The sequence below is a fragment of the Zalophus californianus genome, chromosome X, assembly GCF_009762305.2.
Source record: "Zalophus californianus isolate mZalCal1 chromosome X, mZalCal1.pri.v2, whole genome shotgun sequence".
Lineage (NCBI taxonomy): Eukaryota > Metazoa > Chordata > Mammalia > Carnivora > Otariidae > Zalophus > Zalophus californianus.
The window spans coordinates 127,507,690-127,535,362 of record NC_045612.1 but is presented as its reverse complement, the minus strand read 5'-3'; the positions used below and the strand labels follow the sequence as shown (position 1 = coordinate 127,535,362).

Here is a 27,673-nt window from a genome sequence, read left to right as displayed (position 1 = left end):
TATTATTTTATTATCAAATGTACATTATATTGACCTTAAAAATACAGTAAAGCAGTCATGGGGATAACATGTGTCCTATTTTCCATGAGCACACATTGACGGGGGGCAGGGGGTGGGTGGGGAGACACTTCCTGGTTTTTCCAGGAGGCTCTGGATTCATTGTGCAGGATCACGGCTTAGCTCTCTCCTGCCTTCTCCCCCTAACTTCAGCTCTCAGGATAAATCCACAAACAAAGAAATTCAATACCCCAGCCTCCCATACCATAAGGTTGCTGGGGAATGTAATATAATAGCGGTTACTGAATTTGCTCAAGGAAGCATAGGGGATTTGTTTTTACAATTGTATTTCCATGCCTGCTCTCATGTATCCAAGTCTTGTAAAGACCAATAATTTATTATTTTTAATGAGACAGAAAGTATTACTTTCTTTCTAGCCTCATCGTCTGATTGGAAAGAAAATATAAAATGTCTTTATGTAAGACATTATATAAAAAGTGAGTTCCAGGGAGAAAGTGAATTCCATTATATAAAAAAGTGAGTTCCATATAAAATGGTAGCTGTACTGTATGAAACTTGTACGTTACAAAAACATCAGTCACTGTGGTTCTAAGCCCTTATAGGGCAAGTTGGAGTTCTAATAAGTGAAAGATAGGTAGTCATTCTAAAACATTCTATCATATTAAGACTGCAGCAGGTTAACTAGGGGATGCATCTTCAACGGGGCAGCAAGGCACTGGTCATCTCTACGGTTTATTTTCAGTGAGTGCTCCTTAGGTGTGCCACAGACGCCCAGTAAAGCATAGGCACGGCGTCTGCAATGTGCGCCCAGCTCCGGTGAAACGCCACACAGGCGCAGGTGGCATGCCATCAACATCAACCAAAGTCCCTGGAGAGGCTGAACCTGTGTCTGCATTGCTTCCTTTCGCCGACAAGGCATAGGTCAAAGTCAACATGAACCTGAAACCCACCCGGGGGCCACTGTGCACCATGACGGATCAGTTAAGAGTTCTGACCATCCGGCCGCAGCAGCTTTCCTTACCAATGACGCTTTGTTCTAACTTTCCAAGCAATGGCCGTGGAGTCCATGTCCTGGGGGAGGCGTTTCAGTAGACGTGGATATAAGTAGTCTTTGAGTCAGTGCCTAGGATGTTCTTTGCGGTGCACTTGTAGAAGCCTGCGTCTCTGTGTGTGGCCTGCTGGATGGTCAAGGAGCCTTGGGGGTGAAGGAATCTGTTCCCATAGAGACGGGCCTGAGCCCCGGCGGTCAGGTGCGATTTGTCCGGCAGGTCCCAGGTGATCTCGGCTTTGGGAATCCCCATGGCCATGCAGTTCATCTTGACGGTGTTCCCGGGCCGCGTGTAGATGACGGGCGTTGGCTCACTGGTGATCCGGGGAGGGTATGCTATCACGATAACTGGAAAGTTCATGATGGAAGGGCCGTACTCAGTGTCCACCTTGCACACGTAGGTCCCCCTGTCGAACACGGAGGCGTCACGTACTGTGAGGGTGCCATTTTCCCAGAGGGAAAAGCGCCCCCGTGTTTGGGGGCCCTCTAAGAGCATGGTGTTGGGGAGCGTCCAAGAGAAGCCAGCCGGCCGGCCCCTTGGAGGGATGCAGTGCAGCTGCAGGGTCTCCCCATTGATGATGCTCACCAGATGGTGATACTGGTTGCTGCTCTCGGGTTTCAGCCCCACCTTCAGAGAAACCAGCCTCTCCGTGTAGCCGGCAGAGTTCCGGGCCACGCAGCGGTAAGCCCCAGCGTCCACGGAGGAGAGGCTGCTGATGTGCAACATGCCGTCACTCTTATGGTAGAACCTCTGCAGCTGCTGGCCGCTCTGGAGCTCCGTCCCATTGGGAAGGACCCACAGCAGGGTGGGCGTCGGGGTCCCTGCAGCCGAGCAGTTGAGACTTATGGTATGGCCGGCCATGGCTGTGATCTTCTCGCTGACCGGGTCGTGGAATATAGGCTTCTCCACGGGCTCCAAGACAGTGAGCTGGACAATCAGCCTGGCTTCCCCTCCCTCATTGCGACCAATGCATGCCAACTGCACGGAGTCGCTCTTCCTGAGACTCCTGATGTCCAGCGTGCCGTTGCGATGGATGGTGATCCGATTCCCATAGTAGGGGGCAGGCAGAACCACGCCCTCGGGAAAGGCCCACAAGACTCTCGGGGTGGGGATGCCTTCTGCCTGGCAGTCAATGAGTTTGCGGCTCCCGCCGGCAGCGATCTCCCGCACAGTGGTGATGGCATTGGGGTTCCCGTTGATGGTGGGCGACTGGACGTTGACGTGAATCCAGACTGTTTTCCTGTCCTCCCCTGCGCTGTTCCTGACCACGCAGGTATAATTGCCGCTGTCTGAGCGCTGGGCTTTCTGAATGAGGAGAGTGCCATCCTGATATATCTGGTACTTATCGGAGGAGGCGGGGATCAGCCTGTTGGTTGGAGAAAGCCACGTCACCCTGGGCGTGGGCTCCCCTTTGGCTTCACAGGCCACGGTGACCACGTCACCATAGGGGACCTGGACCACGGAGTACGTCTTGTTCCGGATGGCGGCGGGCTCGGTCACCACCTTGACCCGCACCCTCATCTCATCCTTACCAACCTGGTTTTCGGCAAAGCAGGTGTAATCCCCTTCCTCCCGCATGCCCACCTCATTGAAGTAGAGGGTCCCATTGTTGAAAACCACATAGCGCTTGGTACGGCCACCGCCATCATCAGACTGCATGAAGGAGTTGACCAGGCTGCCATCTGGGAGGCTCCAGGAGATCTCAGGGTTGGGAAGCCCGGTGGCCACACAGTCCACCTTCAGGTCACCCCCGTAGAAGACCTTATGGTCATTTTCCTCCTTGTGCTCGATCTTGGCCGGTTTCATGACCACGTTCACCTTGAGCACGACAAAGTCGTCTCCAACCTTGTTCCGGGCAACGCATAAGTAATCCCCCGAATCTTTGTCCGTGACGGATTTCACCACCAGGGTCCCATTGGCGAACACCTTGATTCTGGTGTCAAAGCTGACCAGAAAAACAAGAAAAAGAAGAGAATGTCAGTCTCCCATATGCTCCATCCTGGCTTTAGGTCACTGGAACGAAAGGAAAACATGTGGTTCTGGAAACTATCTGGGCACATGGCTGCTACTGCAAAATGTCACATGGGTTCTGCAGCCTGGAGGGGACTGCGCTGGACTGCATTCACAGGTGGAAATCATTGATTTACCACAAATAAAAACTCTGACTCGGTAGAGTCTGACCTTTGGCTGGCCTGGCCCCTGAGTCAAGGATGTGAAAGGCAGTCAAAGACGTCCAGCCTGTTAGTGTGGGTGTACGTGCATCTCGTATTTCCATGGCGGTCAGGGCTCAGCTTATAGTAATGATAAAATCAGGCAAAACGCGACAGCCATGGAGAGAATGAATCTGAGCGAACTCAATAAAGAAGTGGAGTTCTTCCTGAATAAGACGCTTCAATGTTTATCCTTGACAATCTTGTATTATACTATCTCCCATTATGAGGCTAGAGACTGCCAAGTGGCTACTCTATGCACCGTGTAATTGGGGTTATTTCCAGAGTTTCAATGCTAACATTGGGTCCTTTAGAACGTGGCAATATTGATGTGATGTCTTCTTCCCTAGAACTTGTACCTAAAGCTGGATGACATTCACCAGCCAGCACCCCAAGCCAGGGTTCCTTTCCCCTCTGTGAAATGATGACGTTGGACCTAAGCCCACACACCTCTGGGTTGATAGTTCAAAAGCTTTTCAGTTTAAAGGAGCCGGTAATGGGGAGAACAATAAGAAGGTCTTCACTATGTATGTGACCTTTTTCGAAATATTGAGGTGTCCTTGAGTGTCAGACTAACATAACATAATAAAATTAAATTAAATTTAAAAAAAAGAACTCATATTTTGAATAAGAGGTGGAAAGACTTGGGAGGTTCTTCCTTTAGAAGTGTCCAGATTGAAAAATCTCAATTACACATAATTTATAATGGTGGTATTGGAGAAGGAGGGGGTTGAATTTAAATCCATAAATATTTCCTAAACTCTGCATTATTCGAACAGTGTGTGTGGAACTGTGTTGTAAAGCTACCAAAAAAGAAGAAGAAGAACAAGAACAAGAACAAGAAACAGAAGTCTGCCTATGGTTGAATCAACCTGATTATTGTGAATAAAATACAAACAACTACTAACAATGACCAAATAAACTGTTTTGTTGGCCGCGAGTGCAAATCAAGTTAACATAAATCAGTAGGAGAGGAGCAAAGATATTTCAATGTGTCTTAGAGTTTAGAATCCAAAACTTTGGGCAGTAGCTCATGTCTGCCAGCATTTTGAAACTTCAAAGTGGTGATTTCTAGCTTCGGCCATGATCACAATCCACGGAGCAACCCAGAAACACAGACATGCCTACCCACCACTGGGCATCGGGCTTCAAGAAAAGCTCCAAGATCTGTATTTTTAAATAGTCCCAATGTGTAGACAAGGCATAGAGCCTGCTCTTTTATAAAACTCACGTGGGTTGTTTAATCACACTTTCTTAAGAATGTAATTAGTCAAAATTTAGTAACAGTGAAGCCGCAGAGACAGCGATCTATGATTTATGGGGAGATACTAGTAGAACAGTTCACATTTGTAGTGGGATCACATTCTTTTGCTGCCATTCATTCAACGCTGCCTGAGCCGTGCCAAAAAGAGCTGAAAACAGTTTTTCCGCACATGGCAGTACATCTGCCGAGCTGGGAGATAGTCCAGGGAAAACTGTGTACGTGGTATTCTGGATGGAGTGTGCAAGGTTCACTAGGCACCACCCAACTGTCTAAAGTTAACAGGCTGCGAGAAAGCGCGTTTGCCTTCTTCCTGCATTGGAAAGAGAGGGGGGGAGGCCAGGCACAGCTGCTCAGAGCCCCTGCGCGCTGGCTTCCCTCCCTGCGTCCTGGGTGGGACGGATGTCCACATGCATTCCTGCCTGAGCTGCTGGGCTGTGGATGCTGGAGACACACCATAAGCCAGGGTTTTTCCACCACATTCCATTTTGCCAACCATTGTCTCTGTGCTCTGTATCTTGAGACGCGTATTGAAGACACATTGGCACTTTTGGATCTAGCCGATGGTTTCTCAGCCTGGGCACTGCTGACATCTGGGGCTGGATGACTCTCTGGGGTGGGGCTTCCTGAGCGCTGTAGGGTGCTGAGTAGCATCCCCGGTCTCCACCTACCAGATGCCAGTGGCAGCCTCCACTCTAGTGTGACAACCAAAAACGTTCCCGGTCATTGATGAGTGTTCCCCGGTGGTGCCATCTGTCTAGCTGAAAACCACTGCGATAGATAGATGATAGTAGATAGATAGATAGATAGATAAGATGGATGGATGGATGGATGGATGGATGGATGGATGGATAGATGGACAGACAGACAGATGATAGATCAATTGTGTTTCATGCTAGGTCAGAGTGTCTCAGCCTGGGCACTCCTGACCGTTGAGCTTGGATGACTCTCTGGAACGGGGCATCCTGGGCACTGTAGGGCTTTAAGCAGCATCCCTGGTCTCCACCCACCACATGCCAGTGGAACCCCCATTCCCTGAGTTATGCCAATCAAAAATGTCTCCAAACATTGCACAATGTTCCCTGGGGCCAAAATCACTCAGGGGGTTGAGAACCAGTGCTCAAGGTCCATACATGTGGGAACGGAAGGCACTGGATGAGAGAAGGTGATTTTCTTCGAAGCCAAAATAAACTGTTAGAATTCCAGTTGTGCCAACCCGGTGCCCTAGTCACCTAACCCTTTAACTTTTTTGTGTTCACACCCTTTCATTCTTAAGCTAAGGCCGTTTTATGACAAGATCTGCAACTGCCTCTATAGCGTGTTTTGTTGAAATCATACAATACACAAAGAAGGCAACCTAAATGTGCTACCTAATATTATCACTTAACATACAAATAAATATAATCGTTGAAAGAAAAGTTATCAGTTCATTTCTTTGCTTGGAGAGGGAGACCGGCGGGAAAGGAGGAGAAAGTCCAAGTGTTTGTCCCAGTTTATAAAGACAAGATCTCACTGGGCTAAAACGAAATGTGCCCCCCCCTCCCCCGCGCGGCACACACAGGGATTCAGGTCTGTGCGTCTGTGCCCCGGACACAGAGTCATGCCCTTCTCTGACCGGCCCCATGGAGAGGGCTCCCAGGATGGCCCCAGGCATGTTTTAGGATGCGGTCCCCAGCACCCAAAGGGGAAGCAGGAGCAGGAGAGCGAGCCAGGAGCAGGCACGTACCTGAAGAGCGAGTCCATCATGCGCTTGGACGGCAGCCGCCAGAGGATGCGCGGCCAGGGGTCCCCCGAGGCGCTGCAGTCCAGGCGGAGGGTCGCGCCATAGCGCACGTCGGTCCTCTGCGGGGAGGTGCCGGTGATGCGCGCGTTGGCCACCGCGCGCTGCACGGTCAGCTGCACAGTCCTGCGCGCGGAGCCCACCAGGTTGGCGGCCACGCACTCGTAGCGGCCGCTGTCCTTGGGCGCCAGGTTACGGATGTAGAGTGTGCCATTGGGGAAGACAAACAAGTTCCCGTTGATGAACTGAGAAGGGCGGATCTGGGTCCCGTCCCACAGCACCCAGCGCACGCTGGGCAGGGGCGCGGCCTTGGCGGTGCAGTGGATGTGGATGCTGAGCCCCGGGGGCAGCGAGATGTTCTCCAGCTTCTCCTGGTGGATGACCGGGGGCAGGGCCGCCACGTGCAGGCGGATGGCCAGGCTGTCCGCGCCCGCCGCGTTGCTGGCCACGCACTGGTACACTCCTCTGTCTGAGAACGAGGCCTCTTTGATGGACAGGGTCCGGTTTTCGTGCAGCGTGACCCTGCCCTCCACGGGGGACACGGTCTGCCACACCCTCCTGTCCGGGAAAATCCAGGAGATCTGGGGGGCTGGGGTTCCCTTGGCCAGACACTCCATGGCGATAGTGTCTCCCAGGTAGACGGTGACGTCCTGGTAGTGGGAGGCGAGGATCTGGGGCTGCTGCACCGTGACGGACAGCAGGACCGCCATCCTGTCCACCCCGTGCAGGTTTTTGGCGGTGCACACGTACTGGCCTCGGTCCTGCACCTGTACCTTTCGGATGACAAACGTCCCATTCTTCAGGACCTCGAACCGTTGCACTCTGGTGTTAGGGGTCATGAGAGCACCTGCAACTCAAAACAAGTATAGTCAGGTTCTGCAGAGACACATCCTTTCAGGAAAAACCAAGAAGGAGGGCTGTTAGTGGTGTAGCTGAATTCTCCCCTTTATGTCCCAAACAGCAACAGCGAAGGCCAGCCCCCACCTCCAACATGGAGAAGACGGAACATTCTGTTGCACCATTTTTGACTCTTACACCAACGCCCCCTTCAAGCAAAGGGCAGCTAGCATGGGTTTTGTAGAGTGTTCTGGAAGCTTCCATGAGGCCCAGGTCCTCCCCAGGGGACCTCTTTGTCACTCCAGCTCCTAGAGACGCCGGCCGGCCTCACTGGCACAGGTGCTGACCTCTAGAGGTCCCCATGCTTGCAGCCACCGTCCACCTTTACCCACCGTCCACCTCTACCCGGCCAGGCTTTGGAGTCCAACATGAGCCAGAGTGAGCGGGTCATTTGCTGCCCAGTGTGGCTGTGTTGAACGCCAGGTCGTGCACTGTTACAATCGGGGGCATTTGCTTCTCTCTCGCCCCACCTTGTACTTCCTATGTTGTATATCACATCTTCCTGGGGCTCTGCCACAGTGAGGGTCGGTATTAACCGAGTGTTCCTGATGCTTTGACATCTGGGTCATGCTGACTCTGGTGGGAGGACAGCCCGTCCCAGAGCTAGGCAATTCCTACCGTTAACAACCAATTCACCATTTAAATGCAAAACAAGCAGTGCAGAGCCCGCATTCCCACCCCCTTGTCTATGGGGCTCTCACACGCCCAGGCCACCATGCACCTGCCTTCATCTTCCCAGGGCAGGTGCCAGACAAATAGGGGACCCCCTGTGCCCCAGAGCCCACTGAAATCAGTCAAGCCAGCCAGTGCCAAGCCTGCTCACCCTGCCTCACCTGTTTCTTCTTGCAGAAACCACAATAAATCTCTTGTGCAAGCTTCTCCCTCTCCCCCCGCCTGCCGACAGACCCTGGTCCTTCCCTGTATGGTCCCCTCCTCGTGGAGAGTGAATAATAAACGATCTTCCATGGCAGGCATTTCCTGATGTGCTGGCTTACGCTTTCTGAAGAATAACAAATCCCAGATTTAAAAACTGGAAAGCCCTGAGCTATAGCATTCTCTTCATCTCCCACACAGCTGGGTTCCTGGGTCCTGCTTCCAACACCGGCCATTCCGTGAGCTCTGACAGGCTCCCTCTGCTGCGGCCGGCAGGAGAAGCTGATTCGTGGCACGTGTACGTCTGGTGAGGGGACATGGCCTGGGGATGCTCTGATAGCACACAAGATACGGAAAACCCTACGGACTGATACAAATGGATGTTCCAGTAGAGAAAGAAAGGCACCATCCTTTGAGCATGAAAACCCCATGGTGTTCCCCATTTGCTCCTTCGAGCAACATTCCTTATTAAATCATTATGAAAACATATGACATCAATGACGAGCTGATCAAAGAAGTCCATAATTCCCCTGGGCCCAGAGCCTCTGTTGAACTTTGGAACACGTCCAGGTCTGGTGACATGAACCTAAGCAAAGAATGCACAGCTCCCTCAAGTGCTGTTGCAGAAATCATTCCTATATCATCAAAACGGAGAAGAGAAAAGGAACGGTCCCTCTGATCAGAAACCAGGCCTGAGGGATATGTCCGTGTTGGGGGGCGGGGGGAGAAAGGGAAAGGGCATGAGGTAAGTCTTTCACGGAGGCTGTGGCGTCTCGGATGGTACTTTTCTGTGTCACCTGACAACTGTTTCGCCATTCAAAGGAAATGGTCATTTTCACGAAGCTGAGTGCTCTTTGGGCATCCCAGAATTCCAAGTACAGGCCATTGTTATGGGCTGAATTGTGTCCCGCCAAAATTCATACGTTGAAGCCCCATCCCCTTGGATCTCAGAATATCACTAGTTGGAGATGGGGTCATTCAAGGGATCAAGAAGTTAAAATGAGGTCATTGAGGTGCACTGTAATCCAAGAGGACTTGTGTCCATACAGGAATAAGGGATGAGGAGAAAGACGTGCACAGAGGGGCGGCCACGTGAGGACACAGGGAGAAGACAGGGTCTACACGCCAAGGACAGAGGCCTTGGGAGGAACCAGCCTTGGCTCGCCTGGATCTCAGACTCCCACCCTCAGCCCCGCTTGGATCTCAGACTCCCAGGCTCCAGGCCCGGGAGAGAATAAAGGTCTGTCTGTAAGGCAGCTAGTCCGCGGTGCTTTGTTATGGCAACCCAAGCAAACGAATGTGACCACATCTCTAGGTTCAAATCAAAGCAATGTCTGATGAGCCCAGAACAAGCTGCATTTACATCTGGCAGCCAGTGGAAGGGCAAGGGCAATCTGCTCACTCTTCCTTACCTTCATGGCACCCCATATGGGTGGTGGAAGGGTTTTGTGCTGGGTTTCTCTGGGAAAAGGCAAGTGGTTCCTTTATAAAATATTCCCGAGCCTAGGTCATTCCCTACCCAAAGAACCTATGGCATGTCTCCAGAGTCCCATTAAAATCTCACAGACCTTAGAGCTCAAGAAAAGAGCTCTGGGTCCTTACTTCCTGTCCCCCTAAAGGAATATCCTTGTATCTAGGTTCTCAGATGTCCCTTTCTGTCCCATCCATCTGTCCTTTACCCAGACTCTGTAGTTTTGCTTGGGGTCACAGACTCAAGGGACCTCCTTCTACACCAACCCCGGTTAAAACGCAAACACATAAATGCCTTACCTGTAGAAACCTTTGTCCAGGTAATGAAAGGCGTGGGTTTCCCCGTGGCCTCACATGGGAACACGGCATCTGTCTCTGCAGTGACAGACACGGTCTGAGGGGATTTGGTGATAATTTGGGGCTTTTCCCCAACCGTCCAGAATTTGGATGCAGGGGCTCCTCCAGCAGAGAAGAGCTTTGAGGTGCTCTGATGGGAGCTTCTGGAAGGCTGGCCAGAAGATGCCACAAAGGGGATGGAGCTCCGGGTGGAGTAGACCACAGGGATGTTCTGTACGTTTGTGGATGGTGGCCCTGTAGCCCGGGGAGGGTGCAGTAATGGAGGTGCTGGGGGACCAAAGTCCATGTGGATGATGCTCTGAGAATGTATCCTATTGTAGGGACCTGGGTTGACTTTTCTCTCTCTTATCACAGGGGCAGGAGAGGTAGGCACCTGGGGTTTCGGAGTAACTCCCAACTGTGGGAAAGAGAGAGTCTTGTTGAAAAAGAAAGGGAACCTTCCATTGGGATAATGGGGGACTCTTGAACTTGGAAGCTTGCCAACAGGGTCTCTGAGATCCGGGATGTTGTTATTCCCAAACACTTTCGAGTTGCCGTTGAATCGGTCCGTCCCTTGGTCAGTAAACTTAGTGGAAATGCCAGGTTTGGGCTTAAGCGCTGGAACAACGGGAGCTGTCGTACTTGATAATCTTGGAGTCAGCAAGTGCTTATTCTCTGGCAAAACCCTTGAAGGATACGCCGTTATTCCTGGTTTGTTGGTCAAGTGACGAGGGGGCTGGAAAGTTACAAAGTATCTAAAGGAGCCTTCTGTGGCCGTATGTGTTGGCCTCACCGTCCCCCTCGGTGGGATCGGTTTGGCAGGAACTCTGGCTGGCTGGGGGAGGACTTGGATTCTCCCGCCCTGGTGCTTTCCATCGGGGCCCCGTGGGAGACTGTTTTGGGTCTTTCCATCAAAGGCTTCTTTTTCCAACTGTTGCTTTCGAGCTGAGTTAAATTTATCCTGGTTGGACGAAGGGGTGGATAATTCATTTGGCGTCAATACATGCTGAGTTCCCTCATTATTCACTGGGGGTGCTTTGGCTTCTGGGATCCCCACGTAATTCAAGAAAACATTTTCCTTGGAATCTGTTGATGTCGGAGGTGTCTTTGAAGCAAGAGGCGTGGGCTTCGTGAAGGTCTGTGCCAAGGACACAAGAGTGGTGGCTGAAAATGGGGATGTTGGCTCCCCCATTGGAGTAGGAGTCGGGGCGTGATGCCGAGGTCTAATTTCAGCTGGAGTGGTTTCGTGATGATCTTGAGCATGGATGGTGGTTTCTGCCTCACTTGAAGACAAGACAGTGGTTGAAGCAACCACTTCTTCCAGGTGAAACAGTGTAGAGGCTGCAACTGATGGTGGAAATTCCGAAGGAACACCCAGATCCTCCAACTGTTTAAGAAAGGGTGAGTCTGTAAGGCTTTCCACAGAGCTGGTAACAGGTGCATCTGTCTGCAGCCTCCCAGACTGGGCTCCCCTTGGGAGATTCCAGCGTGAGGTTCCTGGAAAGCCAAGGGGAGCCGATTCCTCCTGAAATTCTCCCACAGTGGAGACCTCAGAGCCAGGAGGTGATGTGGCATTAGTGAAGGAGTCGTCAGTGACTGAGCTGTCGGTTTTATAGTCATTGATGTTTCTGACTCCGTAATTCGTCATTTCTTCTCCATCCCATGCAGGCTTATAGGTGACTGGAATTGTCTCTTGGAATTTGCTGGGTGGTAAGTTCCTTTTTGTGGCAGTTGTCACAGAATCTTCCACTGTAGCTTTCCCATGCGGGTCGCCAGTTGTCAGGGAAATGGTTGTCGATAAGAGTACAGTTTCCGAATCGGGGGCAATGACATTTTTATGTTTGTTTTCTGGGGAAGGGCTGGGCATGGATGCAGAGTCTGGAGGGCTCACTGTAGAAGTGAAATGCCGATGTTTATTTGGCCTTTTCCCGTGTTTCCTTCGTGGGGTCCCCTTGGATACAGGTTCTGTCGCCTTCTTCATCTCCGACTGCTTGGGGGTACCAACGGTGCTGTCAACCCAAGATGTTGGCCCCGGTGCACTCCCCACATGGTCTGGAGCCTTTGCTTCAGGTACCTGAGCAGGTCGAGTAGAAAAAGCCTCCATTGGGGCAAAAGTCGTGGGCACCGTTTGTTTATGGCGGTGTCGAAATCTGTGGGGGCGGAATCTCCTCCTCCCATTGGGTCTCTTTCGGGAAGGGTGAGTGGTCAGCCCCAACGGCAAAGTGGCCTTTCTGGTTGGCGTCACTGCTGCCACCGTGGTGGTGTCTTTGTCAAAGAGAGTATCAAGCGTGGTTTCCCTGGGATGTTTAAAGGGAGTAATGCCATTCACTCTCAGGGCAGAGTTAAGCAGACTGGTAGATTCGACATGGTTTCCCATACTCTCAGGACTTGGGGAGTTTGTGGGGTGTCTCTCTGGCATATGTCCTTCCTGTAGTGCCTTGGAATTCTCCTCTGTGCCCTTTTCAATCAGCGGGCTGCCTTGGGTGCTTAAAGCACCTTTCGCAAGCCAAGTGTCATCTGTTTCTCCCTGTGGATGTCCTTCTGATGGGGCATCTGGCTCCCCTAACGTGAGCCCTTCTAATGGTTCAGATGTCCCAGAGTCACCAACCCACAAGATGGTGGTTGGTGTAAAGGGAGTGGAGGTCAGCTCTTCTGTGTTCTCTTCATCTGGTTGTGGGTTAGTCTCCCAGTCTGGGGGAATGTAGGGTACAGTCCCAGACTCAGCCAAGGAGATGGCACCCAACGGAGACTCATACTCATCTGACGTAGGCTCTGGCATGGATCCAGCATCTACTGCAGGCCGGCGTTCTGTGGCTGCGCTTTCACTGGCGGGCTCCTCATAGACCAGGTCCAGGGTCTGCAGAGTAGGAGAAGATTCATGAGCTACGGATATCAGGGTGCTGGCTATCGCCCACTTTGGGTCGGCCTCAGTGGGAGTGGTATCCTCAGTCTTGGAAAAGTCATGGTCAATGAATTCTTCCAGACGTGTGCTTGCCACTTTGGGCTCAGCAAGAATTACTCCATCGTGTCCACTTTCCAGTCCCAACCTGGTTGAGGACACAGTACTGGAAACCTGATCCTCCTCACCAAATAGAGACGCATCGGCTGAGGTTTCTTCGGCACTGGTTGTGGTCTGTGCGGGTGATACCGAGGGGGGAGGAACAGCAGGATGAAGGGGTGTCACTTCTGGACCCACAGATGGAGGCGTGGTGGTTTTAATAACTTGGGGTATTTCAGTTCCCTTTGGGAGATTTTTCCCACGTACTCTGGCTAAAATATCTGCCCAGCGCTCTGGATTAATCTGTTTGTTGGCCATATTTATCCTTCGCCTGGACTCAAACACTCTGCGACCTTCTGCGATGTTCGTCTCGGGTTCTTTTTCCGAATTCTTCCAGTGTTTGAGTTTTCTTCGCCCTTTCTTGGGTTTTTTACCTCCAGTGATGGCATCGTCTTTTGTTTTGATGAGTACCCCTTGGTCCTTTGTGTGTAGACCTGTCCTTGAAGTGTTCTCTTCGTCTCCTATGCCTGAACCCCCTTCGTCCTCCACGACATCTCCTGGCACTCTGGAAAGACTCTTCCCACCTGGGTGTCTGCCCTTTTTGGATGACCTGCTGGATCCTTTCTTATTCACTGTGACCCCCACAGTAAAGTGATCCGCCCCTTGCTGGTTGACAGCCACGCATCTGTAGTAACCGCCATCACTGACTTGGACCTTTGGGATGGAAAGAGTTCCATTTGCCAACACGTATGCATGTGAGGTGTTAGCCGAATTATTAATTATCCGTTTGTTTGGAAGAATCCAACTGAGCTGGGCTTCAGGGATGGCCAGAGCACTGCAAGGCAACATCACTGGCTCCCCTGGGTTCTTCTGAATTGTCACCATATGGCCATCGGGTGGCTGAGTGGCAGGAGGTTGCACAAGGACCCTGTATACCATCCGGTCCATTTCATCCCTCACCTGAGCAATGCACTGGTACAAACCCGAGTCCGACTGCTCTGTCGATCTGATCCTCAGCCAGCCGCTGGTGAGGATGGAGAACTTGCCATTTTCGTCCTCCATGGGTGCTTTGAGGACAGAGCCATCCGGAAGCACCCAGAAGATGGATGGACTCTCAGAAGCCTTCACGTTGCAGCTCAGCTGGCACGGGCCCCCTTCCAGCACAGTCTGAGCTCTTTGCACTGCCCCGCTGGGCTCGATCATCACCCAGCTTCTGCTCCGAGACTGCCTTGCGTCTTTGGTGGGCATGGTTAATGCATAGTGGGAATAATAGGAGAGCAGCACCTTTTTGGCCGTACTCTGACGTCGGTTGAGTTGGAGATCTATGGTCGGCTGCATGACCCATTCCGGTTCTGCAAGAATGTGGGCTCTGACCCCCGTGTAGTAGAGGGCATCGTCATCCACGTCTTGCCTGTAGTGGTAGGAGACCTTGGGGTCTTCGCTGAGCATGAGTTCTTGGTTCAGCCTCACAGGGACCTCACTGTAATAGGCAATCAGTTTCCACAGCTTCTCGTAGTTTTCCCGAGTCATTGGACACTCAAAGTCCAAGGCAATGGTCGCGTTTATATCAATCTCTTGAGGGTCCGTCTGGTTCAGGTGAATTTTGTACACATCCATTGGCTTCTTGATGTCACAGACCAAGTTCACTGTGTTCCCGTGCTCGTCAGTCATATTCAAAGAGATGTTCCATGGGGGGAATTGGAACCCCTCCAGAGAGAGCTGGCTGTCACCCTCCTCTTCTAGTTCCTGCTCCTCCTCGCCGTTCCTGCTCCTGTTCTGTCGCAGAGGGGACACTATGGAAGGCTTCAGACAAGTAATGTCCTTCAGCTTGTGAATCTCCTTTTGGTGCAGTGTGGGGGGACTGGAGCACAAGGTGCATAACTGACCACCTTCATAGGCTTTGTCCTTCTTACACTTCAGAGTCCCTAAAACAAATAAACAAACATGCTATAAGTTAATGAACCCAAGAACGGCATGCCTCGCACACGGCCGGAGGGTAAAGTCTTTGTGTGCCTCTTTATCACCTCAGTGCATGTCCCTCATGATTGAATACCTTCCTCATGTCTGTGACTTCATCAATGACCTTCAATCAATTTAGCACAGAGTGTGGTAAGGAACTACCATTTTAGAACTACTTGACAATGAATAATGAATACTTTTTTCAGAAATATTTTTGAGTATTTTTTTCAAAGCAACCCTATTCACACACATTATACAACTTACCTTCTCTAAGGGTCCAGGAGATTTTACCTAAACAAATGCAACCCGTGAAAACAGTTCCAGGTTAAAGGACCCACTTTTGCCATGAATCACATCATATGTACCTTTTATAATTTTTTTCTGTTGCTGTAATTTTTCATTTCAGGCTGTGTTTCCATTTTGGATTCACATTCTACTCTTCCAGGACATCAAGTCTTCCAGAATGTTCTCCTAATCTGGTCTGCTTCTTTCACTCTTTTGTCCATCTTGGCCCCCTGACTCATTACTGATGGAGAGTTCCTTGATTTGGTCTAGGCCCCCTTCCATCTCACTCTGCCCCGTCATCCATGGCCTCACCCACATGTAGGTTTCCATCATCATCTATTATCCAGTGATGGCTCCCATACGTGCTTCTCCCATCAACACATCTTATGAACTCCACACCCAGTTTTCTACTTGATGTGTCTGTTGCAAAGTCACAAAGTCTCCTCCAACTGACATTTGCAAGGCTGAATGATGTTTTCTCCCTGCTCCAGACCTAGGTGCCTTTTTATAGCAGTAAATGGAGCCACACTATCTCACATTGGGGAAGGGAGAAGAGTACGGTGCTCTGGATATCTGCCCTCTTCTTTCTATTCTCACTGGGAACGAACCAGTCAAAGGACCATCATCTATAACTTGGAAACACATGAAAGTGGGACATAAGGTGTGTGTGCAGAATGGTCCTAGATAGGCACAGGCCAAGATGCTAAGTAGAAATTGAGGGTAGCAAGACCTCTTAAGGGAGGTGATTTAAAAACAATTTTTTAAGGATTTTATTTATTTATCTGAGAGAGAGAGAGAGAGAAAGCACGAGCCGGGGAAGGGACAGGGGGCAAGCAGACTCCCCACCGAGTGTGGAGCCCGTCGTGGGGCTCCATCCCAGGAACCCAAGATCATGACCCGAGCTGAAGTCAGATGCTTAACCTACTGAGCCACCCAGGCGCCCCAAGGGAGGTGATGTTTTAACAAAGCTCTGAGGGCTGAAATTAAATCAGACCCTGTAACATCCAGCAGATGCATGGTCTCTGCGGGTCCAATGACACTGATTGGGAAATAAGTTTGGAAGGTATAAGGAAGCAAACAGACACCACTGTGGCTGTCGTGAGTGACTAAGTGGGGGACCTGCATGTTGCAGGAGGGTGGGCACGGTTGTGTAGGAACTCCTAGGAAGGAGTGTACGTTCCATCCCAAGAGCAATGGGAAACCCATGGACATTTAAACAGCAGTGTGGCAGGACCACACGCTTCCTCTGACAATTTGTTCTGACAACTGCTCTGGGTAGAGTTGATTGAAGGAGGGGTGATCACGGCTGCAAAGACCTGCCCAGAAGGCCTGACTCTCCTCCTAGAGAGAGAAGAAAGGAGCTGGACCCAAGCTGGAGGTCATGAGGATAGACATGAGCCAATAGACCTGGGATATGGTAAACCCAATGGGATTGAGGATGGGTTTCAAGGTACGGCTTGAGGGAGGGAGTAAAAGAAAGACAAAGAAATAAACGCTTCCTTATTTTGAATCAAAATCTACTGTCTGGCAATATCGACCCAACACTCCTGGTTTTCTGTTCTCTGGGTCAATGCAGAACATCCCTCTCCCCCATTCTTAAGAGAATAACATCATAGCCACTGCTGGCCTTCTCTTTTCCAAACTTCCTTGAACACCTCCTCATAGGACAGGGACGGGTGGAAAATCCCCCATTTAGCTGTAACCCAAAGCTGCACATAACACTCCAGATATCCAACTGAAGACAATCGTAGTCAACTATACATTAAGTGGTTAAATGATCATTGCTTTATATTTCACAGAAGGATACATCCATTATGGAACAGGGGTGTCTTAACATCAAGGTTGTACAACTTCCATGAATGTTTCCCGCCGTACCAACTTGGTGATGTGCTCTTCACAAGATAAAGCAACGTCAGAACATCAGAGAACAGAACCTTTCCAGAAGGGTCAGGAATGTGCCGCGGGGAGCCATGTTCGCTCTGCCCTCCCCTCTTACCTTTCGATTTGGCATCCCACTCCAGGAACCACTTCATCTCGCAGTCACATGACCACGGATTCCCATGCAGGTAAAGATTCTCCAGAAGCGGCATGTTCTGCAGCATCCCCGTGGGCAGAGTCCTGATCATGTTGTCGGCGAGGTAGAGGTGTCTTATGGTGGAGAGTCTGAAATAATCCAGAAACGTCAACGTGGAGAACGTGCCGGGATGGAGCTGGTGCAGCATGTTTCCCTCTAAGTGGAGAAGCCTCAGGGATGTTAAGCCATTGAAAGCTTGTGGGTGGATAAATTCGATCTTGTTGTGGTCAATGTGCAGCCTCATTAAGCTCCAGAGCCCCTGCAGGGTCTGTGCTGTGATCACACGCAGTTTGTTATAGCTGAACTTGAAAACCTACGGAGACAGGGGCGTAGCGGAAAATCCTGTTTATAATTTACAAAGCCACAGGCAGGGACAGAAACCAGAACAGAGGGCAGGGAAGTAATGACATGAAGCTGGTTTTTAACCTTAAAAAAAATGGCAATTTTATTAATCATTTGGGAGCATTAGATCGTTCCCACTATTCATTAATGGTCCTACAGGCTGTAATTACTGATGCTTGTAAAAGCGTGGGTTTACCTGGAGGGAGCTGAGGTCTCTTAAAGCCCCGTCGGGGATGCTGGGGATGTCATTGCCATGAATCATAAGGAGCTCCAACTTGGTCAGTCCCGCAAATGAGGTTTCTGACAAAGCCTGTATACTATTAAATCTAAAAAAAAAAAAAAATGATAATAGTAATTGGAATAAGAAACAGTGAAAGCTTAAATCCCATATGGGAAAGATCCTGCAGCCTGCCCAGGAGCAAGTTAGCCAAATGTTGACTCTGAGGTCTACTGGTGCCATTCCCAAAGCACATTTGTTGCTCTGTGTCCGTGTCCACTACCAGGGTCAAAAGGAAAGTGACGTATTTTTATTCGCTTTCATTCAGTTCAGGAATATTCGCTGGGAATTTTGACTAGGTACATGTTAATGGAGTCAGAGGCGATTTTAGGGAAACAAGTAGGATTTAAGTTCTAAAGGAAGTTGGTCCAAATGGCTATTCCTTGGAAACTTGCACTGAAAGTGTCAGTAATGGATGAATGACACACGGGTCATTGAATGCAGAGACTTAGCATGAATGCAAAGAAATAGGCAGCTTGGGAAGTAGCTTTGCATCACAAAACAAGAGAAGGAAGTGCTCCAGGCTCTAAAGGACCAAATGGAAGAACTAACTACCCAACACACCAACACCATATGTCACAAGCACAAGCGGCCATTTCTGATGGATTCTCTAAATTATTTGTAAACGTTCTGGTGTGTTTTGGGTTTTGTGTTTGCATCCACATTGGTAAAGATGTTTCCTTGACTAATCTGAAAATTCCTCATTGCTACATTGTTGGGGGCACAAGGGACTCCCCAGAGTCAATCCCTGGGGAAGGGATTCTGAAATGAATGAAGAATCCTGTAGTGGAGGGCATTTACTTTATGCCCCTGCTTCTGCTGAAACGGAACACATCTAGCCTGACATTCTGTATGACTTCTCCCTATCCTCTAGATAAAAGGAAACAGATCTGGAGACAATGCAGGTGAAGTGCTCGTAGCCTAAAACACCAGATGACGCCAGGTCTAATTTTCTTATACATATGTGCCTGAACCCAGACCCCAAATTCAAAGTCAAGACGTGGGTAATCACTCCTCTAAGAGCCAGGTCTAGGAAGCATCACCTTTCAGCTATAAATTCCAGGAAATACAATCTCTGAGAGCAAACCACTCACCTTCATTACTTGGAGCTCTTCATAGAATTACTTTAAACATTGCATTGTTTTATAAAATCAACTTACGCAAAGGAAAGGTCTGATGGAAGGAAATGTATCCTGTCTCATTAGAAAAATGCAATAGGGATTCAAAATAATGCATGGGGACAATAGAGTAAAAATGTAATCATGGTTCCTGTTTGTCATTTAACTCATGGAGTCAATAGACAATTAAATACAGAGGTTCCCCCTTCTGGATTGTATGGGCAGTGTCTGGAGACATGCTTGGGCATCACAACTGGGTGGGGGTGTGTTGGTGGCATCTGGTAAGTAGAGACCAAGGGTGCTGCTAAACACTCTCCAATGCACAGGAGGGCCACCCACAAGGAATGACTCAGCCCCTAATATCAAGAATTGGAGATTTGGAAACCTCCCAAGCAGAAGAGATTCTGCCTGTTGGTCTGTCTATCTGTCTATCTATCTATCTCTAGATCTATCTATCCATCTATGCATCCATCCATCCATCCATCCATCCATTCATCCATCCATCCATCCATCCATCCATCCATCCATTCATCCATCCATCATCTATCTACCTATCCATCAATCCATCCATCCATCATCTATGTATCCTTCCATTCATTGATTCATCCATTCATCCATCATATCTATCTATCTATCCACTGGTCCATCCATCTATCTACCCATCCATTCATTCATCCATCCATCCATCCATCCATCATATATCTACCTATTCATCCATTCGTCCATCCATCTACCATCTATCTATCCATCCATCCATCATATATCTACCTATTCATCCATTCGTCCATCCATCTACCATCTATCTATCCATCCATCCATCATCTACCTATTCATCAACCCATCCATCCATCATCATCTATCTATTTATTCATCCATCTACTATCTATCTATCTATCTATCTATCTGTCTATTTATCTATCTATCCATCTATGGTAGTGGTCTGAACTGGGTGGTCTTGCCCCCAGGGGACATTTGACAATATCTGGAGTCATTTTTGGAGATCACAGCTGGGAGAAGGGGAAGGTGCTACTGGCATCTAGTGGGAGGAGGTGAAGATGCCAGTCAACACCATGCAAAACAGGACAGCCCCTACAACAAAGAACTATCCTACACAAAAATGGAAATAGCGCCCCAAGTAGACTGAGGTTGAAAAACCAGAGTCTAACCCAAGATGGGATAGTCTATGAACTGATGCACTGCTTCATTCAGTTACTATTTAGGATTCTACAATGAAATCTGTCTGGGATGATGAACCTAACAGGGAATGGATGGAAGAATCTAAACTCCTTTCCATTTCTTGATGCCTGAGGTTTGCCTTGAAACAGTAAGTTAGTGGGAGAATCGTATCAGGTGAGGTAAGTGGGGTTGGCAGGCAATCTAGGAGCTGGGGCTCCAGGGGAAGGAGTGCGCTTCATGTGCTCCAACTTCAATAGGAAATGACTGGAAGGTTTTAAGAAAAGGAGCGACACAAACTAAGGTATGTGTGAAAACAATGCTCTACCACGTGGAGAGGGAGTAAGTAGAATCCCCCGAGAAGACCCTGAAGATAAAAAAAATAGAAAGACCAGAAGGAGGAGGCAGGTCTTGGGACAGAGGAGGTGAGAGTCAAAGGCTCAACCTCTAAAACAGGTCAGAAAGATTCTGATGTTCTTCAGCACATCTTAGTCCAAGGGGTGCTGTGCTCACTAGTGTTTTGTATCTATGTTGCCAAAACATTCTCACTTCCAACTGGGCATTCAGCTGTAACGGCGGGTGCCAAGGCGCAGGGAAGGACTGCGTGTGAGGACAGAGGAACAGCCCGGTTGGGACGCCCTCACGCCTGCGTGCATCCTCCCCCGTCCAGGATGGAGGGCCTACCAGCTAACCCATCCTACTGCATCCTCCTGATGCTTGTTCTTAACGGGCATCAGGGACCAACAGATGCACCTGTTGTTCATGGCAGAGCTATGAATGGGGAGACTTTGTGGGGACAGACAAAAGCCAAGGGGATTGCCTGAATGCCGAGTGGAGGAGGTATTTTCTTCCCTCTGAGGGCCCAATGCGTGTGGACGAAGCCTCTGTGCGCCCATCTAAAATCCAGCAGGGAGACGGGGAAATCAGCGTGGTGCTCAGGGAAGAGACTGGAACGAGTCTGCATGGAGAGTCTGCAACATTATCAGCCACTCGCCCTCCTGTGCACAATGCCTCCCTCACTTGTTGATTGAGGGTAACTGACCACGGAACCATGTCAAGTGAAATGTTTTCCAGTATCTCAGAAATATAGGTGACACTGCTTCACCAGTACCGGTTAGAATCGCAAAACAAATTCTAAAATTAGAAAAGGGCAGTGTGGGCATTTGGAAAATTCAGAAAGAGGTCATCAAAATGAGTCTTTTCATCAAGGGGAAAATAAAAGTCTTTAAAGGCCTAGAAATATGACACTAAGTGGATGATTTTTTTGGTTGTTGTTTGTTTACTCGAAAATACTTGGAAAGTAATTTTTGAAAAAGCTCTGGGACTGTCCAAACAGGAAACAGCAGATCTCTTTTTCCATGGTGACTGAGGACCCTGAAAACATCTGTGTGGGAATGAAAGATTTCATTAGTACTTTGCCAATAATCTCTCATTCCTTGAGAGTTTTCTCCTCCTTCCAGATGGCTAGAAGACAAATCAGACCCTGAGTCCTATCTGTATTAGATGTTGCTCTTCTTCCCCACCCCCCAGCAACAAAATGCACAATGACAGTCTCATGAATCTAGTTTGAGACTGATTTTCAGAGAAAGTGCTGAGAGAGAAGAGTGATCTTATTGATTGAAATGAAAACATGCCATATGGATTCATATTACCAATTAAGCCAGAGGGAAGTAACGTATGTCGGTGCAGTGAAGCTATTCCTTAACTGGCTTTCTTTTTCCTTTAATATCACACCACAGCATCTCAAAATACTATTGCCGTCAACAGGAAAAGAAAGCGTCTTGATATCTATGTTCTATTCCAGTGGCAAAGCATTTGGGGAGACCGTAATTCATAGTCTTTACCATTTAGAGTTGGTTAAAATGCAACCCGCAGAATCTATGTTCTAACTGAGAAATTAAGTTTCACCTGTACGAAATATGTCCATGTAAAGACAAGTAGAGGGAAAATGTCACAGAAATTATGAGGTATATACAGCTTGACAAGCCATGGTCTAGTGGTGTTGCTAGGATCAAGCCATCACATCGTTAACCTTGTGGTTAACTTGTGGAGGCGTGGCGCAACTTCCCCGCCCCAGTTTTCAACCAGAAGGCCAGTAGGGAAAACGCTGATACTCCAGACCCTCAATATACAAAAGGTGGCACATTCATGTCTTCTGGGCGGGACACACAGCGGAAAACCATTTCCTCCACCACCCCCATTCTCATACTTTCTCGGGGAATCCATGAAGGCCTGTGTGACAGTACCTCCAACTCTGTGCTCTGCCAAGGGGTCGGGCTTGAGGGACAAGGTGGTGAATCACAGCAATATGGGACAATATGCTGAGACTGGTTCACGAGGGCAATGATTTCTCTTAATTCTCATTCTCTTCTTCTACTGCTACTGGCCTCTACAAATGCAAGAAGTTCTTTTTTTTTTTTAACTCTGTGCTATAAGATGTCCAAGCATATATATACAATTATCTGTTCATTGACTCAGGTTTGGCCATTTCATTTTACTAAAATGTCCCATCAGTGGCCAGTCATCAAATCCCAAATTATTTTTGTTGTTTCGTAGGTGGTCGAAAATAGCTTATGTATTTTGTTGAGAAAGTCCAAGTAATTGTTTATAAAGTTACACATGAATACCTATAATTCATAGCAACTAATATTTATGTATAGAAAGCATTTCTGCATATGAAACAAAATTTTAAAATAAAGGAGTTCTATCTGAAATGCTGCATAAAAACATCTCTTAAAATATATCCCTATTTTAAAGAGGCAAAATCTGCAAGAACTCTTTTATTTCCCCAAGGTCACAGTCGCATCTTCCGGATAACTTACAGAATGTCAGAAATGTCCAATTTATTTTAAAATTATGTTTAATAGCTTCTGAAGTCTATTTAAGTAAGTCTATTTATATATTTACGTCTGTGTCTGATACATTCGTTCAGACCTACTATCTGGAAAATAATTGTTATCAAGGGAAATCTCTGGACACCCTGAAGTTGTTCAGGATGCTGGTTATTTAGCCTTGTGATAGTGGTTGCAGTTGATGGATAAATTCAGATAACCACCCCCAAAGGACTGCATGTAGTATAGTTAACATCCATCACCCCCGATTCTGCCCATATCGAGGTACGCAATGCTAGATAGAGCGACACGGAAAGGAATAAGCATTTGCAGTTACGTCAATGCACATACGTGTATGAAAAAAACAAAGAGGCTGAAACTGTTCAGTAAGAATGTGGTACAAACCCCAAATTGATTCTTTCCACATGTTTAGAAATCCCAGCGGGCACAGAAGCCAGGGAGCGAAATGTACAGTGGACCTCGCTAGGAACGTAGCAGGTGCAACGGTGAGGACAGGCGAGCGTGGGTCGAGGATGTCCCCAGAGCAGGATCAGCACCACGGAGAGGGCTGGCCAGTGCGCGTGCCTTGGCATCTTGTCGGGGTGCGTTATCCCTGGACACCTGTGGGGGAACCACAAAATGATATCCGTTTATGGCCAGGTAGCTCTTATGCTCAGCAAATTGTTGTTTCAAGTGTGCATTATGATTTGGAGCTTCCCAAGACATCATATGGTATCCTTTAGCGACACAAGGTATCTGAGCCAAGAAACACGAAACTTACTTTCCTCATCTTTCCCCGTTATCTTTAATCATTATGTAGGATGCAAGGTAATTGCTGATTTTGACACTACGGTTTGGAAATCTCAGTGTGTGATGAGCGAGGGTAGGGAATAGACACACCGACACACTAAAAATATATATATATATATATGTGTGTGTGTGTGTGTGTCTATATATACATATTCGTGTATATATATTTGTATATATGTAGAGAAGAGAGATACATTTGTGTTTCTATAATAATAAAGTAATTAAAATAACTATGTGTCTGCCTCCAATGTCAATTCCGAGCCATTACATGCTGTACGTATTTGAAGCAAAAAAAAAAAAAAAAAAAACTTATCAAGAAGGTCATTGAGAGTGTTTCCCTTTTTTAATGACATTATTTAAAGTTTTCAATATACCTTCTGAAAGTGTTTAAAGGATTCACATTCACTAACGAGAAATGTATTCCATTATATGCAGGTTTGTGTACTATCCTTAATTTTTCTTTTCTTGGAAGAGCCACAGGGTTGCCACGATGCACCATCGTTGTTCATCGGGGACACAATTTATAAAATGTGACATTAAATGACAAGGAAAGGAATTACCTGATGACATATGTTGAGGCAAAGGAAAAAGATCAGTGAAGTCATACACACAAAATGGAAATGCCTGGATGTTTCAAATAATGGGCTGCCTCAGCTGTCTGGTTTAGAATACCCGTGGTTATTTATTTTTTCATGCATTGGCCATCCCTTAATCATTTTATATGTTCGTCATCTCTTGAATGAAGTTTACTTAAAAATAGTAATGCACGTGGAAAGTAAAGTGCACAACACGGAAACGCGCCTGCTCTGGGCCAACGCTAACTGCTGATATCAAGCTCATGCGCTCACACAAGCTAGGGACACCCCAAATCCAGCTTTTCCGTCCTTTAATTCACTTCCAAATAGATATTCCTTTAAGCCCGTGTGCGTCCTCTCTTTGAGCTGCGCGTCAAGAGCTGACGGTGCAGACAGCCCTGCGGGAAGGAAACTCAGGCTTCACCTCTGCGCTCGGGGGCGAGAAGGTTCCTACAGCCCCACGGAGTGCAGCCTCCGCGGCTGCCTGCGCGCTTCCCCTCGGCGCTGGGCTCCGCCGCCCGCAACGCGCGCTGTGCCCATGGGCGGCCCCGGCCTCCTCCGCACCCTGCGCTCTCGCCAGGTCCTCCCGAGAGACCGAGAGCGCGCGCCCCCGGGAAGCCCAGGCCTGGCGCCGCGGGGGGAGGCGCCCTGAGCCAGCAGGGCAGCCGGGGCCCGCGGGGAACCCGGAGAGGCTGGGCCGGGGCGGGCTAGCTGGCTCGGCGGCCCTGCGCCCTGGCGGGCTTCCAGCGCCGCGCTCCAAGGAAAAGTTGGGCTTTCCCGGAACGCAGCTCGGGTGGCCCTGCGGGTAGCCCAGGCTGGGACCCGCACACCAGGAGCCGACTCTCCCGGGTGATGACTTCTCCAGCTTCCGTGCGGCTCAACCCCCAGCGGGCCGAGGGTCTCCCCCTTTCCAGGGGGAGAGGAGTAAGAGAAGAAACTTTAGCGCAGTGCGCCGAGGAACTCCGGGGAGGCCCCGCAGCTGTGCTGTCCCCTCCAACGCAGGGCGGACTCGCTTTCACTTGGGGGTCCCCTGGGCGCCTCCCTGGAAACCAGGGATGGGTCGGAGAGAGATTGCCAGGTCAGGGAGGGAAGCGGTAAAGGAGAAACGGATCCTCCCGCCAGATTCGGCTTGTCTCCTGCCTCCGCACTGGCCCCTCAGCCCCAGTGCCAGGGACACTGCCATGCGTCTCTTCGCCTTCGCCCTCGCCCAGCTTTTCCCTTGGCCGAACCCCAACTCCACCCCTGCAGCAGGGTCCGCGCCCCCTGGGCGCCCAGGCTGCTCTTGGTCCTCACCTGTCCTTCGGAATCCGCGACTCACGGGAGCGGGGCGCCCTGAGCATCCGCGGGGCCGGGGCGCGCGAGTCACCGCCGGGGGTCCGCCGGGGCCATGCCCTTCCCGGGCCGGGGGCGAGGCAGCGAGGCTTCCCAGCTCGGCGCGGAGAGCCGGATCCCTTTTATTCGCGGCGCCGAGAGGCTTCCCCGAGTCCACGCCTCGGCCCACCCCCACCCTGCCCTGCCCCACCCCGGGGAGACGGGGCGCGGGCCCGAGCCAAGGGACCCTGGCCGCGCGCGCTCTGCGCTCAGCCCTCCTCGCGCCTTTTCATTGCGCCTCGGCCCGGGAGCGCACGCCTCGCCCACTCCGGCTGGAAGAGCGGCCGCGGCCCAGCGCGCAAGGCTTTGGGGCAGAGTGTTCCCGGTCCCGGAGGCAGTCCGGGTACCAGGGGCTGCGGGCGAGGCAGGGAGCGCGCGGCGAGCCGCGGCACACGGTCCGCGCCCCGGACCGCTCTTCCTAGCAGGGCTGGAAGGACGCTTGCTTTCTTTCCGGGGAAGGGAGAAGGAGCAGGGTTTGCCCTCCTCCGGGCGGGACGCAGCTTTCTCTGGCTGCTTCTCTGCACCCGTGCGCAGGCGGGAGCCGGCTGCGCCCCGCCGGCAGCCCCCAGCTGCAGGCCGCGCTGCAACGTGAGACCCGCGGCCACGCCCTCCCGCGTCTCCTGTTGCTCCTGGACGCCCGCCTCTCTGCAGCCGCCAGAGTCCTCCTGCCAAAAAGGTGGAAGTGCGCTCCTCCCGCCCTGAGGAGCCTGCGGGGGCAGCGCCAGGGTAGGGACCTCTGGGGAGCCTCGGGGTGTTGGCTGGGGGGACGTGGGAACGAGCTGGGGAGAGGGCAAGGGACAAAAGGTCCAGAGGGTGGTGCGTCTATACCTCAGAAGGGGAGGGAAGAGAAGGCCGTCTGCCTTCCAGAAGGAATCCCACAGGAGGAAGGTAGGAAGGGCTCAGGTGAGTCCAATCACCAGCGGAGGACCCCCCCACCCCGCCCCCCGGGACAAAAGGAGAGAGCCACTGTGACCACAAAAAAAAAATGTGTCCAAGGGTCAACAGCCAGGAAAGGAACATTCCAGAGGTCCTGGTAGAGCCCGATGCATGCCCAGCACTCTGCCACCGGCTTTTAGGAGGTGGCCCCAAAGGAGCCCGGGGCTGAGTTGCTTCTGATGCATGGAGTCTGGGCTGCCTCAGTTTCTCCTAAGAAGCACAGTGTCCAGAATTCCTCTCCCCTTGCCCAGGGCGGCGTCCACAGCCAGGAAGATCAACCGAAGTCACTGTTTCCTAAATGGGTTGACTCCCTGGTTCTGTAGTTGGTTTTGACAATGTGCGTTGACATATTTTTCAGGGACTAGTTTTGGGGATTCTCTTTCTGGGAGTGCCCCAAGCCCACTGATTGGATTTATAAAAGTGTTGTCCCCAGAACATCTTCTGATATTTATTCATGGCATTGCTATTGCTCTACTCAGCTGAACCTTCTCTTCCCAGTGTCCATGCATGTTCTTTTCTGGAGGTACTTGTTCGAGTCTGTTTTTTGCTGCCCCTACCTTGATAATCTCCTCCCCAACTTCTTGTCATAGCATTTCCCAAATTCCCTGCCCACCCATGTGGCCCTTTGCTTAGTTATGGTGAATGACTTACCCGCTTCTAAAGAAATGGTAACATTCTGAAACCTGGAGACTGGCGTGGAGATAAGCATACACCAGGAGCTCAGTGGAATATGCATGGACAGAATGAAGGACCAGATGACGTTCAATTCTGCTAAGAAATGTGTAGATTAAGTCAGTCCACAACTTACACAACAAATGCATGAATATAGTGTTACGGATTCTCAGTGATTCTGTAATTTTAAAAAAATCAATACTTTGGTGCATTTAATCCTTTTGTTTTGACTTTGGTCTTGGCAGCATTGCCTGCTTCCTCGGTGGTTAACTCCATGGGCAGGAACTATGCTTTACTTGAGTCTCCACAAGTGCCGACAAAGTTCCTTGAATGCAGGAGGCTTAGAGACGCATGTAAG

General features: G+C 49.9%; 1 protein-coding gene across 2 annotated transcripts; it reads right to left on the bottom strand.

The window, feature by feature from the left end:
* MXRA5 (matrix remodeling associated 5) lies at positions 1–25,775 on the bottom strand. 2 transcript variants are annotated; one of them, XM_027609522.2, is made up of 8 exons: positions 25,630–25,775; positions 23,357–23,572; positions 17,749–17,878; positions 17,133–17,523; positions 9,859–14,817; positions 6,265–7,165; positions 2,652–3,012; positions 2,278–2,433 (listed from the first exon to the last, which is right to left on the bottom strand). In XM_027609522.2, exons 1-8 carry the CDS (start codon positions 25,674–25,676, stop codon positions 2,410–2,412), a joined length of 7,029 nt encoding a protein of 2,342 aa, XP_027465323.1. In that variant the 5' UTR covers positions 25,677–25,775; the 3' UTR covers positions 2,278–2,409. The 2 variants fall into 2 exon arrangements, with proteins under 2 accessions (XP_027465322.1, XP_027465323.1); XM_027609521.2 differs by having other exon boundaries at positions 1–3,012.
* Between the last annotated feature and the right edge of the window lie 1,898 nt (positions 25,776–27,673).